The following is a 13,737-nucleotide window of genomic DNA, read 5'->3' as shown; positions in this document are numbered from 1 at the left end:
TAGAAATACTTAAATTTAATAGTAGTCGTAGACCAGTAGTCTAGATTCGTTTAGGTATATTACTTAGGTAATAAAAAAGCCGAATTTATAATTATATATTTGGAATCCTTTTATATAGGGTTGTAAATTTAGTATTAGATTATACTTTAGGTAGTCGAATATAATAACGAAATAATTAGTAGTAAGAAGATTACTATTTAGTTTATTACTAAAGGAATTAGTATTGAGCCTTTAATATTTTATATGTAAGTTTAAAATAGCGGCGTAGAGTATTTAGGGAGTATGATTAAAATTAAAGTTATAGTAATATAATTAAGTACAAATCTTCTTGTGACGAACGGCAGTCTGATCTGCCTAAATGAGATAGCTGAAGGAAGTAAACTATCAGGTGCAGTTCGGTGAAGCCAAAAGGTTCACAATAAGTATCGTTATACGTGTCTCTGATGACGATGGTCTATTGACTACTGTCGAACTATCTGACAATCTGAGTTCTCCAGTCGTCCCTTTATACTCTGGTGATTCTAGTTACATGTGTCTAGCTCATTGATCGTGAACTGGCTCATGAGCCTTCAGACGTCTTATAAGCTTCTTCTCGGCTCATGAGCTCTTGACTGTCTCATGAGCCTGTCTTGGCAGATGTGAGCCCTCCTTGCTCCGATCCTGGCTCTTATTCCTGGGAAGGTTACACTACCCAGCCTTCACGTGGCTGTTGTGTTCCCGGTGGCTTGGTTGGCCCGTGTCATCGCTTAAAGTTCGTAACACTTCTTTACGAACTATAGATAGAAATTACTAAAGTAATTATATACTTATACAACTTAACCCTTAAGGCGGAATATTATTAGAAATCTCCCTAAGACCGATTCGAAACGTACTATTAATTTAGAGATGGTATCGTTCTTTTATTAGACCCTTCCCTTATTATTACGTACTTTAAGGTATATAGTTGTATCACGGCACCAGATGTCATACCGCCGAACCTTCAGCGTTCCGGTACTGTAACTCTACAATTTTCCAATCGTATCTCATCTCGACTCATAGCATATTTCTACCTAATTCATATATATAACTAAGGAGCAGAATTTTCTCTACTCTCTTCTAATCTTCTTCTCTTCGTACAATAATACATCTTCTCAAAGCCTCTACTAAGTCGGTATTATAATAATTTATTATACCTTCTCTATAACTAATTGCCCAATAATACTTTATCGTCTCGCTTTTAACTATATTTAGAATTAATACTGACTTTACTGAACCCTACCCTATCCGAGCCTTATATTTCCCGAAGTATTTCTCTAAAATCTTTCAATTTTTCTCTATATCCCTAATCACATTATATTATAATAATACTACTACAACTAATACGCTTAATTATAGATACTACGCTAAGCTTATTATCCGGCGCTCCGAAGCCTAATTTTAACTTTAATACTACTCGCGTAGCCCTAGCCTACGACCTCTTCTCTGAAGGGAATTAGCTAAATATCTATACCGCTGTTCTAAGGTTAAATAAGGATTTCTCTAACTTCGTTTTAATTATAAAATAGGAGCCCGAAACGCTCTCCCAATTCTAACTTCACTTCAGCGCTATCGAAACCTAATTTATTAATATTTATAATTATATTTACGAAATCTAATACTAAACTGACGCCGCGACCGCCTAAACTTAATAAACCTAATAATATATCGCCGACGTCGAAACTTAAGCCTAAAAATAAATTACTTAAACTATAGCTTAAATATAATAAGAGATCGCTATTTCCCTTCCCTTATTAACCCTAATTATATTAGCTTCGGCCCCGTCTACCCGCCTTCGTAGCGCTAAACCCCCTATTTTTATTAGCGTAAAAGCTTCCTTCGCTAAATAATAAAAGGAATATATTAATTAGAAATCCTTCGTTCGTATTAACTTTGCCTTCGATATTATTACCTTCTTTACGCCGGCGGATTGTATCCTTTATATATTTTAACGCCTTTCTACCGATATTTATATTTGGGTATAATTTAAAATCGATATTATTACGTTATTTCTTTACAATTTTACCCTCTAATTATTAAGCCTTACCGATTTCTAAAACCTTTTGAATTAATTTAACTTATACTATATTACTTTAAATATTTATACTAAAGCGGTCCGGGATATAAATTATTTTAAATAAAGTAGTTCTACCTTCGCTAATTTTATTACTAAATTTATTAAATTAGCCGACCTCTACGAATTTAATAGTTACTGATAGGTTAATACCTTTAAAATAAAAGTTAGTTATAAACTTTAGGACGTATTAATTAATATAATTTCTAGGCCTAAAATTAATGAATTTAACCAATAAATTATACTATTACGCAAACTAATAAATAATATTACTAATAAATAATATCGCGGCCGGACCGGTAGTTCTTCACCTAATTTTTAATTAAATTAAACCGCCGATGCTAGGGACCCTATAATTTTAAATAAAGTCTAGGCCTAAATTTCCTAATATAAGAAGGGCCTAATTCTTTAGGCTAAAAAGGACCGCCGGATGAAAAATAACTTCTATATATATTACGGTAGCGCGGGTTACTATATAATAGCTTATACTATTAAGGGAAAAAAATCCGCTAATTTCGCCGCTACTTCCATAATAACCGAGATAAAAGCGGGAAAAATTTAATTTTTAATAAAAGACGCTACTAAAAGAAGAATTTAAAAACGATAAATAATTTATATTTATATTCTATAAGCTTTAATACTAATTTTTCGTTCTCGAATTTTCTATATTTTAATAATACGCTACTAATCCCTTATTCTATTATAATTAATTCTGGATATTTTTAATAAGTTTCGTCGACTCCTCCTTCGTATAATAATATTACTTCCTAATTACGCCCCTCCTTCGAATTCGTATCCTATAATTCGCAAACGGCCGGAAAGGTAGCGAAATCTCCTAATATTATATTATCTTATATTCTGTTAATTCGTTTATAGACTGCTTTACTTTCTTTATTTAGCTATTCGGAGGCCCGAATATTATTTTTGGCTTCCTTTAATTACGAAAATATAACCCTACTATTATTTAAATTAAAAGGACGATAGAATTTCCAAGTATCTTCGCTACTGAAATATCGCCGTCCCTTATACGAATTATTATTAGTATATTTACTCCTAAAATTAATTTAACTTAGCCCGCTATTAAACTTTTATTAAAAGACCGGTCCCGACTTACCACCCGGCTATGACAGTTTCGCCGCTACTTATTTAATATATATAATTATTTAACTATAGTAAATAATTACTTTAACGGTTATTTATAGCCTTAGAATACTTCTATTTACTTACTATCCGCCCTTAATTTTATTTTTATATATAAAGAACCTAGCGTCGAAATTTATAATTATATCCTAACGTAATTATATTACTTTATTAAAACTATTATACTATCCTTATTTTAAATTAATAATTAACCGGGCTAAGCGGCCCCTCTCCCTAACTTGGTACCCGAAAATTTCAAATAAATACTATATAACCTTAATTATATTACGTTATATATTATTTTCGAAAAAGATTAATAAAGAAACCGCTTATTAAAATTATTACCGGCTTTAGGGATTAAATCGCCGAAAAATTATAATTCCGCGCAATCTTTATTAAGGATATCTAAAAGTATATTAATAGGAAACTACCCCTAATATAATAAAAGATTTTAAATACCCTACCTAATTACTTCTATTATATTTAAAAGGCCTTTGACCTAAATACTGCTACTATAATACTATTTTACTACCATTTCAATGTTAAAATCGATTTAATTCCTAATAAAACCCCTTTATATTATTACCCGTAGCCTATATTCTAAAAAGAATTCCGGACTATTTAGAAATATTTTGACGACTATTTATTAAAGGGATTTATCCGCCCTAACTTTTCGCCCGCCGTAGCCCCTATTTTACTTACTAAAAAACCTAATAGTAATATATATATTTATATTGATTATTAGGGCTTAAATAACGCTATTATTAAAAATAAGTATCCTATCCCCTTTATTCGTAAAATAATTGAAACTTTTCGGAAAGTGAATAATTTAATAAATTCGATATTATTATAGCGTTTAACCGACTTTCGAAAATATGGTATTATATCCCTATTTATAGTTTAATTATCCGAAAAATCGTTGCCGCTTTCTTCTAGGAGGTCTACTACTTTTATAAAATCCTAAACTCTATTGTTTTAGACTGAAATACCCAATTTATAGTTTCTTTTTAAAGGGAATTCTATTGTTAATTAGGGGTTTAATAATAGTTATCGTCCTTAGCTTACCCGGAAATTAATAAGTAAACGGAGATTATTAATGCTTTAATTAAATAATATTTTAGGGCCTTTTATTTATATTTTTAGAACGATTAGTTATAATAGTTTCCTTTAATTAAATTCGCTGTTAATAATTATATTCCCGAGACTACTGGTTTTAGCCCGTTTTTTACTAACTACAACTAATACCCCCGGATAGGTACGGAATTACTATTATCCCAGGACGGTCTTATATTGCTTATTTAGTATTAAGAATTCTTAGATGCCTAATATATTAAAAAATAGGTAGATAAGATTATTGCCTATATTAGTTTATTTATAGAGGAAGTTTAAGAACGATAGTACTATTATATTAACGTTTACTGCTTAGATATACCCTGGTATACTATTAAAAATAAGGTTTAAATTAATACATATTATTAGGATTAAAGCTGCTTAATTACTAAATTTGTTAATAAATAGGCGGGCCCTTTTATTATTAAGAAAATTTATAAAAAAGTTATAACTATTATAATAGACCCTTCTTACCGAATTTTCCTAATTTTCTATACTTCTCTTATCCGCCTCTACTAAGAAGGCCTCCTAAACTAAGAAATTACTAATATAAATTTCGACTAGCGGGCTTAAAGCGCTATAATATCCTTTATAAACTCCAGCGAGGAAGAATAATACTTCGAACAAATTATTAATTCTAAATAGAATAAGGATGGAGACTTCGAATATAAAATTAAGTAGCCGAAACCCTACCGATCCAATTAGAAGCCGGTAAAGGACTTTTAAGAAAATATTAATAATATTAAGGATTTTTATGCTAAAAACCCCGGGAAGCCGGGCCCTATACTATATTAAAACGATTCTACTCCGAACCTAATACCCTATACTACCGAGTTTATACCGGCGTCAGAGCTGCCTTATAACCCGCCCCGTCGGAGCCCCCGATTCTAAAGAATATAAATAAAATTTAAAAGTTTAAATATGGAAGGAAGAAATAAATTGATTTAGCTGCCGAAGTACGGAAGGAAGAGATAAATTAATTTAAATAATAATATATAGGAAGGAGAGATAAATTATTTAAAATAATAATATACGTTCTTTCTTTCTTTTAACAAATAAGTATATTTATAATTTTAGTACTATAGTTTTATAGTTTTATAATTTATAATTCTTATATAGGGTATCTTATTTTAATAATTCATATTAGAGAATCGTAGCGGTATAATTATAATTCTATTAATATTTTATTTCAATTACGAAGGCGCTAACCTAATTTCTATTATTTAAAATAGTATTATCCTTACTAAATACCAGTCCTACGAAAGTACTTCGGACCTAATTTAAATTATTACTAATATAAAGAAATTGGATATAATATATTCTATTTCGGCCTTAATATCAGCCTAGGCTATAGTATTCTTAAGGGTACTAAAATACCGCATTACTTCAATACCGACCGAAGTATAATAGGAAAATTTAATAAGATATTAAATTTCATATTCGGTATTACCCGGGAATAAACAAAACTTTTAAGAATCGCGTTAATAGTAATATTCTTTTAAAGGAATACTAAAAGTAAAATACTAAAAAGCCTACACCTAAACTAAAATATAATAACGATTAATAATTTTAATAATAGTATTATACTATTATAAAATTAATATAATAATCGAAAATCGCAAAAGGAATATTATAATAATTATAAATTTATAATATCGCCAGTTTTTTTCTTAGTATTAATAATACCTTTTTCGAATTTTATTACCTCGTTAATAATATTGAAATATTCTATCAACTTATAGGTTTCAATAGTAATACGAGCGCGAATCTCCTAAATCTAAATAAATTTACCCGCTTCATCTTTCTTTTAGAATTCCGAGGCTTAAGTGATTATAGAAGTAACATTAATATTATTTCCGTCTATAAAAATAACGGCCTAACTACATTAATATTTCGTTATTAATTATAAAAATACTTTAAATAAATTTATTAAATCGTAATTCTACTTATATTTATAATGAAAATAATATTTCTTTTTCTTCACGAAGGGAAGACAATAAAAAATTTAACCAGCTCACTACCATCAACGGTCGCATATTTAGTAGCGTAGCGAAAGCAAATTATATAACTAAATCCCTTAACGGGAATAATATTAACATTAGGCTAAACACAATGGAATCTCGGCGGTATTTCGAAGAATTTTTATATAAAATAATAGGAACTTAAAATTTCAATAATAGAATAAATAAGTTTTAATATTAGGATACCCTAAAGTCGTAATAATTACTTTATAAGTGCGGAAGGACGAAAGAAAGTTTAAAGGTAAAGGGTAAAAAAGGAAGGAAAAAAACAGGGATAAGAAAACGCGAAGGAAGAAGGAAGAGGAATATACGACGAAAATTAAAGCCCGAACGTTACGTAATCTTATTTAAATCGGGGATAGCGCGCTTATATTCCATCGATTAAATAACGTTTTAGGGGGCAAGCAACGTAAGGACTATACCGAGACTTTAATATACACCCGCTATACGCGGGGCCTATACTATTATATCTTAAGTATTATAGTACTTTTCATTTTATGAACAATTAAAGTTAATTGCGTTTTAAAGCCGGGGGTATTATTACGGTATTAAATATTATACCGCTGAACCTTCAGCGTTCCGGCACCGTAACCCTACAATTCTCCAGTCGTATCTTATTTCGATTTATAGCATGTCTTCACCTAGTTTATATATATAGTTGAGGAGTAGAGTTTTTTCTACTCTCTTCTAATCTTCTTCTCTCCGTACAATAATACGTCTTCTCAAAGCCTTTGCTAGGTCGGTATCGTGACAAGTTGTAAGGCTTTTACTTTTATAATAAAAATTATACAAGAATAAAATGAATTAATAAAATTTAAAGACTACGTTTAGGTTAGTTATTTAGTTGGATACTAATTAACGAATATTTATAGGATCTAGAATCCCTATACTAATTTTATTATTATTATATGAAATATCGTATTTAATAAAGACGAAGTCTTCCTTAGTAGTAATATTAAAAAAATCTATAATGCCCTTAATATTTCCTTTAAAGAGTTGGCTGCACAATTAAGAGACTTTTATTAAATAAATATTGCGTAAATAGACGTCCTATAGGTCGAAGCTATACCTACTATAAATAACGGAGTTCTTAGCCCCGTTATCCAAGACTTTCCTACCGAAACCGAAAATATATTAGAAGAAAAAGAGGAATTAGGGTTTCTAAAAATATAAATATAATGTAAATTTTTAGAAGTCCTGTAAGTATTAAAGATACCGTTAGGTTTAGAAATACCGTAAGGGTCCTTAGAGCCTTTACTATCGCCGCCCGTATAATTACTATCGGATTTTTAAAATATAATTTTAAATTCGAAGGATAAAAAAGAGGGTTATTTCCCCATACTTTTTGAAAATTTAGCCGCGTTTTTAATAACTGACCTCTTTTATTTTAATGAAAAATTATAATTAATTATAAATTAATACTTTTATTAGGCTGCGTTATTTTTATTTGCAAAAGGGTAATCGATTTGTAGGCTTTTAGGGAAATAAGGTCGTAAACTAAACCTTCTTGGAATAAATAAGAAAAAGGAGTATCGATATTAATTCCAATTATAATTCGAAATGAAAAATAATAAGGGATATTATTAACCGCCATAGAATAAAGGGTATATTGAAGACCCTTTATCTAACTAATTTTCTACTTCTTCTAAAATATTATAGTAATTTTAATTCTTATTCCTTTAGGGAACTCTTCAAAGCTATAAAGAAGGAACACCTAGATAAATATGAGGATAAGAAGTTTTAGAAGTAGGTTAGTATCGAGGAAGTAGGAATAACGAAATATTCGGTTCGATATAGGTATATACTTATAAATTCAATTAAAACGGCCGGTTCTTTAAATATAAAGTACGTTTAATTATACATAGGAAGTAATAATTTAAGGATAGCGTATATAAAACGTACGTAGTAATTCTAATAATTAAATCGTTCTATATTTCAATAACTATAGCTACTTATTTTAACTTCGATTTAATTTAGTACAATATAAAGAACGCTTTTATTAATACTATACTCGATAAGGTAGTATTTATAAAGGTTCCCCTTAAGTATATTAGAAAAGGCTAAGTATTTTAACTACTATATACGTTATATAATCTACGGAAATCTCCCTTCCTTTAGTAGCAGGAATTTACTAAAATTTTCGTAATTATAAGTATAAACCTTTTCCCTATAGAACCTAATATCCTTATTAAAGATAACGTATTTTTCTTCTTTTACGTCGACGATATCGTTATTATTTATAAGTATAAGGATAAAGAGATTGCTATAATTAAAGAAGTAGTAGCCGCTATAGAGAAGAAGTATTAATTAATGGGTAGAGAACTATTGAAGTAGTTTTTAGGTATCGAGATTATTCGAAATTAAGAAGAAAAAGTAATTTAATTATTATAATATAATTATATTTAGAAGATTGCGGAGAAGGTTAAACGTACTATGAAATTATATTCTACGCCTATAGTTAAAGAAGAATTCCTACTTTATTAAAATAATATAATCCTATACGAAATTTATACGTATTAAATTAAATCGGTTCGATTTTTTATATTACTATTACGTTGCGACTAAACGTAGTTTTTCCGGTCTCCAAATTTACTTAATTCAATTTAAATCCCAATTTAGTATATTATACGGTTGTAAATTGAGTATTGTTTTACCTTCTTATAATTTAAAATTACGTCCTTCAATTAAGTAGTAAAGACCGTTAGAACTTCTACGTTATAATTGAAGGACGTAATTTTAAATAATTTTTCTAATCGAAAGAGTTTATAAGCGTTTATACTTAAACTCTTAGGCGCTATAGTCGATTAGCGAGCCAATAAACAAAACATAATCACGACCTCCTCTATAGAGGCCGAATTGTTATCCCTTAGCTAGGGAATTAAAGAGGCTATTTACATTCGCTATTTCTTTAACGAATTTACCTTAAGGTTTAAAAATTAAGAGGCTATACTTATAGGCTATAATAATAAATAAACGATATGATTTATTGTAAAAGAAGGAGTTCAGTTCATAATTAAATTCAAGTACGTTAATATATATAAATATTAGTTAAAGTAAACATAAGAGAGGAAATTAGTAGACGTAGTCTATATACTAACTAAGGAATAAATTGTAAATAGCTTTACCAAAAGCTTTCTTCCCATAGTATATTTAAAGTTTATAGAGTAATTGGGACTTATAGAGCTATAGCAGCTATAAATTCAATTGCAAGAATTTAGTAGTAGAGATATCGTTATAGGCCGTTCGAAGGGTATAGAGAATTTTATAAAGGAGGATTCGGGTAACGAATCAGTAAGTATAATAGTAAATGTAGTAGGGTAAAACTTTTATGAATGATAGCTTAAAAGCTACTATAACGAGAAAGTAATTTGGGAATAGCATTATTTTTAGCTAGTTTTAGAAGAATTTTAGGGTATTTTAGGGTATATTTGGGTAGATTTAGTGTAGTTTGTACACTAGATTTAAGGGGGTATGTTAGAGGTTAGGAGATTTATTGGCTGTGTACGTGCCCAGCTAGACTGGGATATGTAGGGTTTTTACTTAGATGCTAGAGCTTTAAGTCTGTAGAGCCAGTCTTATACACATATATATAATCAAGCTACGTTGAACCCCATATCGATTATTACCTATAATATCACATATGACGGCCCTGGTTCGGGCGTTTGTTGGTCTGTGCTTTCCGACTTTCAGCGACGCGACGAACGGAGCAACACCTGTGACTTCACTATCACAACTCTAGGACAGGAAGGAGCTCCAAGACTTGCAGAAAGCGCTTCTCCAGGCAGAAGGAAGGCAAAGACTCCCTTGGGGAAAGAAGCAAGACGCTGAGGAAGGTACAGAACTCAACCAAGACAGGAAGAAAGTCCTGGAAGCAAGGTGGGGGACGAAGAATTTGGCGTATATATTCTGGGCTCCCCAGCTCTGTTTGACCCGTTCGTTTTCATCTCCATAATCATCAAACAAGCATTTCAATCTCTGAGGATCCGCCATTCACTACACATATCTCCGTCTCTCTATAAAATCCCTTCTCCCTTCGACCTTTTTCCTCTGCTCAAGCTTCACTTTTCCTCACTCGACACGCTCTCTTTCAGTCTCCACATCCCACGGGTTGCACAGCACCAGCGACATTTCAGCAACACGGTCTTCTTTCCTCCTCCGACCTCTCATCTCTAGGTGTTCCCGATCAAGTCTTTGTAGACATGATGGAGCAGCAACTTTCTGACTTCAAACTGATGAGGCCCAAGCTCACGATCATCCATCAGCCTTCCGCCAGTAGCATAGTTTTCCTACCCATAAGGCTCTCGTTCAGGCATTGTTCCTTGTCGACATTACCTTGGGGCTCGGTCTTCTTCCCAGTGCAGTTTCGTCATCAGCACCGCAGGGCATCGACTCTAGTCTGCGCAGACTCCTCCAATATCGTATGTCTGCTCTCACACCGCACATCACTCGTTTGCGCTGGAAACTAACCTCGGTCTCACATCCAGATCAGTGCTGCGAAAATCGACCACCTGGTAGCTGAGCACAGAAACGAGTCGCTCGACAGCCTGGTGTCTCTCATGCGCATCAATGCCGACCAGAGGGCAGCATATGTCGGCAGGCCGCGCTAGTCTTCAACCTGCACATATGCGGCTCCTCCATCTGACACCTTCGCCTGTTCAACCTGTCGGCCCAGACACCTCATCAAGGCCAAGGATGGCGATCTTCCCGGCACCAACAGAGACAAGAAGCGCCCCTGCATCCGCCTGTCCCTTGTCTGTCCTTGCCCCTCCTCAACCAGCACTGTCGCGCAGTTCCCCCTATCGCGCAGTCTCGCTGGTCGTTTCAAACCATCTTCCAGCACCGTCCTCACCTCGCATCATTTGTGAGGGCGGCGAAGTCGGCCTCTGCACCTCCACGCGGTGCCGCCCGGGAACCTGAATGCTGATTCCACCTTTTCGCGCCAAGTTACTCACGCCCATGTTCGCGAAAACGACTAGATACTCCTTCGACAGCATTCAGAGCAAACGCAGAGACGCAACCCTAAGTCTTGTCGCGGCCACAATGACGGACTGATCACCCGACTCACAGGCCGGATGGATCCTCCGACAGGACTACCCCGGGGAAGTTTGATGAGAGCAGAGGCGATCGTACCCTCTTACCTCTCCTTTCACAGGCGACCCCACCCCTCCGATTGTGTTGAAAACCACAGTTGGGCAGGAGTTTGGTCCTTGAAGTAGCTGATGTGCAAAGTGTCTTTCCGCAGCTATGATCATACTCCTGTTATCGGCCGTCGCCGAGGGTGCTCACATGCAACACGCAGATTGCAGGCTGGAAACAGCTATCTAATGTATTCTGCGTTGATCATCTGGATGAGACCAAAGACACCGAACATAACGAACTCCGTACATACAACCTCCGGTGTCCAAGTGTCTTGGCCCGGGGCTCGGGCGCCATTCTTTTTTAAAGTTTTTGCGGATGGCGCCTGGGTCTGATGACGATGGGCTCCAGGTCTGTCGTTGTCTTTCTCTCGGGGCACGCCAGGCGTGTTTTGAGAATGAGGTGTGCCGCTGTGTATGAGCTGGGCGGGTTCGATTCCTGTTTCTTTGGGCCCTAGTTTGGAGGGACGGCTAACACGGCACCACTGCCTTGCGACCTTGATGGCTATCCTTCACCAGGTGAGGGATAGGCCGATCGTGGTGCGCAGAAAAAAATGGACTTGCAAAAATCACCCAAAGATGTCATGTGTTTTCCTGGAGGGTTTGGCAGCTTGATGTGGACGGAAGTGTTGGACCTGTTGGGGTTTTGGCGGAGAGGTTGTATCGTTGATGGTGTATCAGTCTTGGTGTGTCTGTAGAGTAACTCTGTTAGCGTGCTGGCCGACAGAAGATATTTGAGGGCTCATCGGGCTGGGTGTCAATGTCGATGTGACCAACCAGGCCTTCTGGAAGCACAATATCATCAGATAGCTATGGCGATTAGCCTGCCACCCAATTTCAAACTCAAATTACATCTGGTGCTCGACAATCTTGCCGTGCCCTCTGATCTACCTTGAGATGTAGTTGACATTCGCTTTCTTGTCCCGTCCCGTGCGATCTTAAGTTTGCACAAGTATGTGAGAGCCAAAATCCAGCTACTTGTAGATTCTTTGAAAAGCATAAAAGGGACCCTGGTGCTGCCTGCTCAAACTCCAAAACTTAGCCAGCTAGGGAGGCTCTCACGATACCGGATTTTCGTATCGCAAACTCATATCGCCAGAACAACTAAAACATTACCTTTGAACCCATGCCCACCATCCCAAATGCCCTATCCAGTTCCTCCCCTTGATCCGGCACCGCCATCTCACTTGGTCCCCCATTTCCTTGCCCCCCATAACCAGCCGGCCCCAATCCAAACCCGTGCCCGCCGAACCTTTGAGTCAACCCAGCAATACCCCCATCCTTCCCCCCATTTCCTCCCTGCTGCTCGTCCCCCTCACCATCTTGCGCATCCAACAAACTCCCTCCATTCCCTCCCTTGGAGTTCCCACCCTTCCGCTCCGGCTCCAACAACCTAGCCTCACTATCCAACCACCCCGGCGCCACCCGTCTCTTCTCGGCCAACTCCCTCTTCTTGATTCTCTCCTCCAGAGCTTTGAGTTCTGCGCCCGCGTCAGATTGTAACTTGGCGACGTGCGCTTGTAGAGCCTGACAGGAGGCGATGATGTCGTCTGGGTGGGCGGCGTGGCCGGAGGTGGGGGAGATGATGTATTTTGGTTTGTTGTTAGATGATGAGGATGTTGTTGGGTCGCTGCCGCCTTCGGAGTGTTGGGGGTTGTTGATGCCGACGCCGGATGTGGAGGGTGGTAGGGCGCTTGGCATCGGCTTGTAGGTGTAGGGTAAAGTGGCGGAGGAGGGGAGGGAGACGAAGGGGGAGACGGTTAGGGGGAGTTGTTGGAGGAGGGGGTGGGTTCCTGGGTTGGGAGGGGTGGTTAGTTATGGGATATTTGGGGGGAAAGGATGGGGAAGGGAGAGGAAGGGGAGGAGGTGGAGGTGGAGGTGGGTTGGGGACTGGGAACTTACGGTTGTCGTGCATTTTGAAGGATTGTGGTGGTTGTGGTGAGGGAAGGCTGTAAGGCTGAGAGGGTGGAAGTGGTGTTTTGGATGGAGGAGGACCTTGAGGACTGGGACGAGGATGCCTGGTGGATGGACAGAGCGCCTCGGGTGCCGTGTATCTGAGGGGTTAGGCGTGGTATTTTAGAGTCAAGACGATTATATATCGACTGGAAGGACACAGATACGACCGTGAGCCTGGTTCGAGGATCTCGTTCGAAATGAGGAGCGAAGTGAACGTTGTTGAACTTGGATGCGCGGGGATGTTCTGGTGCAGTTTGGAGTCAGCGATGATGAATGGCATGGAGCT

At 36.1% G+C, this 13,737-nt stretch overlaps 2 protein-coding genes across 2 annotated transcripts; one reads left to right on the top strand and one right to left on the bottom strand.

Moving 5' to 3' along the window:
- Positions 1 to 10,094: 10,094 nt before the first annotated feature.
- On the top strand, positions 10,095 to 11,229 carry B0H65DRAFT_455902 (uncharacterized protein). Its single transcript, XM_062826261.1, has 2 exons — positions 10,095 to 10,778; positions 10,845 to 11,229. The coding sequence occupies exons 1-2, from the start codon at positions 10,560 to 10,562 to the stop codon at positions 10,965 to 10,967; spliced, it is 342 nt and encodes a 113-aa protein (XP_062684073.1). The 5' UTR covers positions 10,095 to 10,559; the 3' UTR covers positions 10,968 to 11,229.
- A 1,120-nt stretch (positions 11,230 to 12,349) lies between these two features.
- B0H65DRAFT_487387 (uncharacterized protein) lies at positions 12,350 to 13,697 on the bottom strand. The gene is made up of 2 exons (XM_062827700.1): positions 13,398 to 13,697; positions 12,350 to 13,288 (listed from the first exon to the last, which is right to left on the bottom strand). The coding sequence occupies exons 1-2, from the start codon at positions 13,408 to 13,410 to the stop codon at positions 12,600 to 12,602; spliced, it is 702 nt and encodes a 233-aa protein (XP_062684072.1). The 5' UTR covers positions 13,411 to 13,697; the 3' UTR covers positions 12,350 to 12,599.
- Positions 13,698 to 13,737: the final 40 nt, after the last annotated feature.

Source organism: Neurospora tetraspora (assembly GCF_033439725.1).
Source record: "Neurospora tetraspora strain CBS 560.94 chromosome Unknown B0H65scaffold_2, whole genome shotgun sequence".
NCBI lineage: Eukaryota > Fungi > Ascomycota > Sordariomycetes > Sordariales > Sordariaceae > Neurospora > Neurospora tetraspora.
Note: the sequence above shows the minus strand (reverse complement) of the source record. Positions and strands in the feature narration are given on the sequence as shown.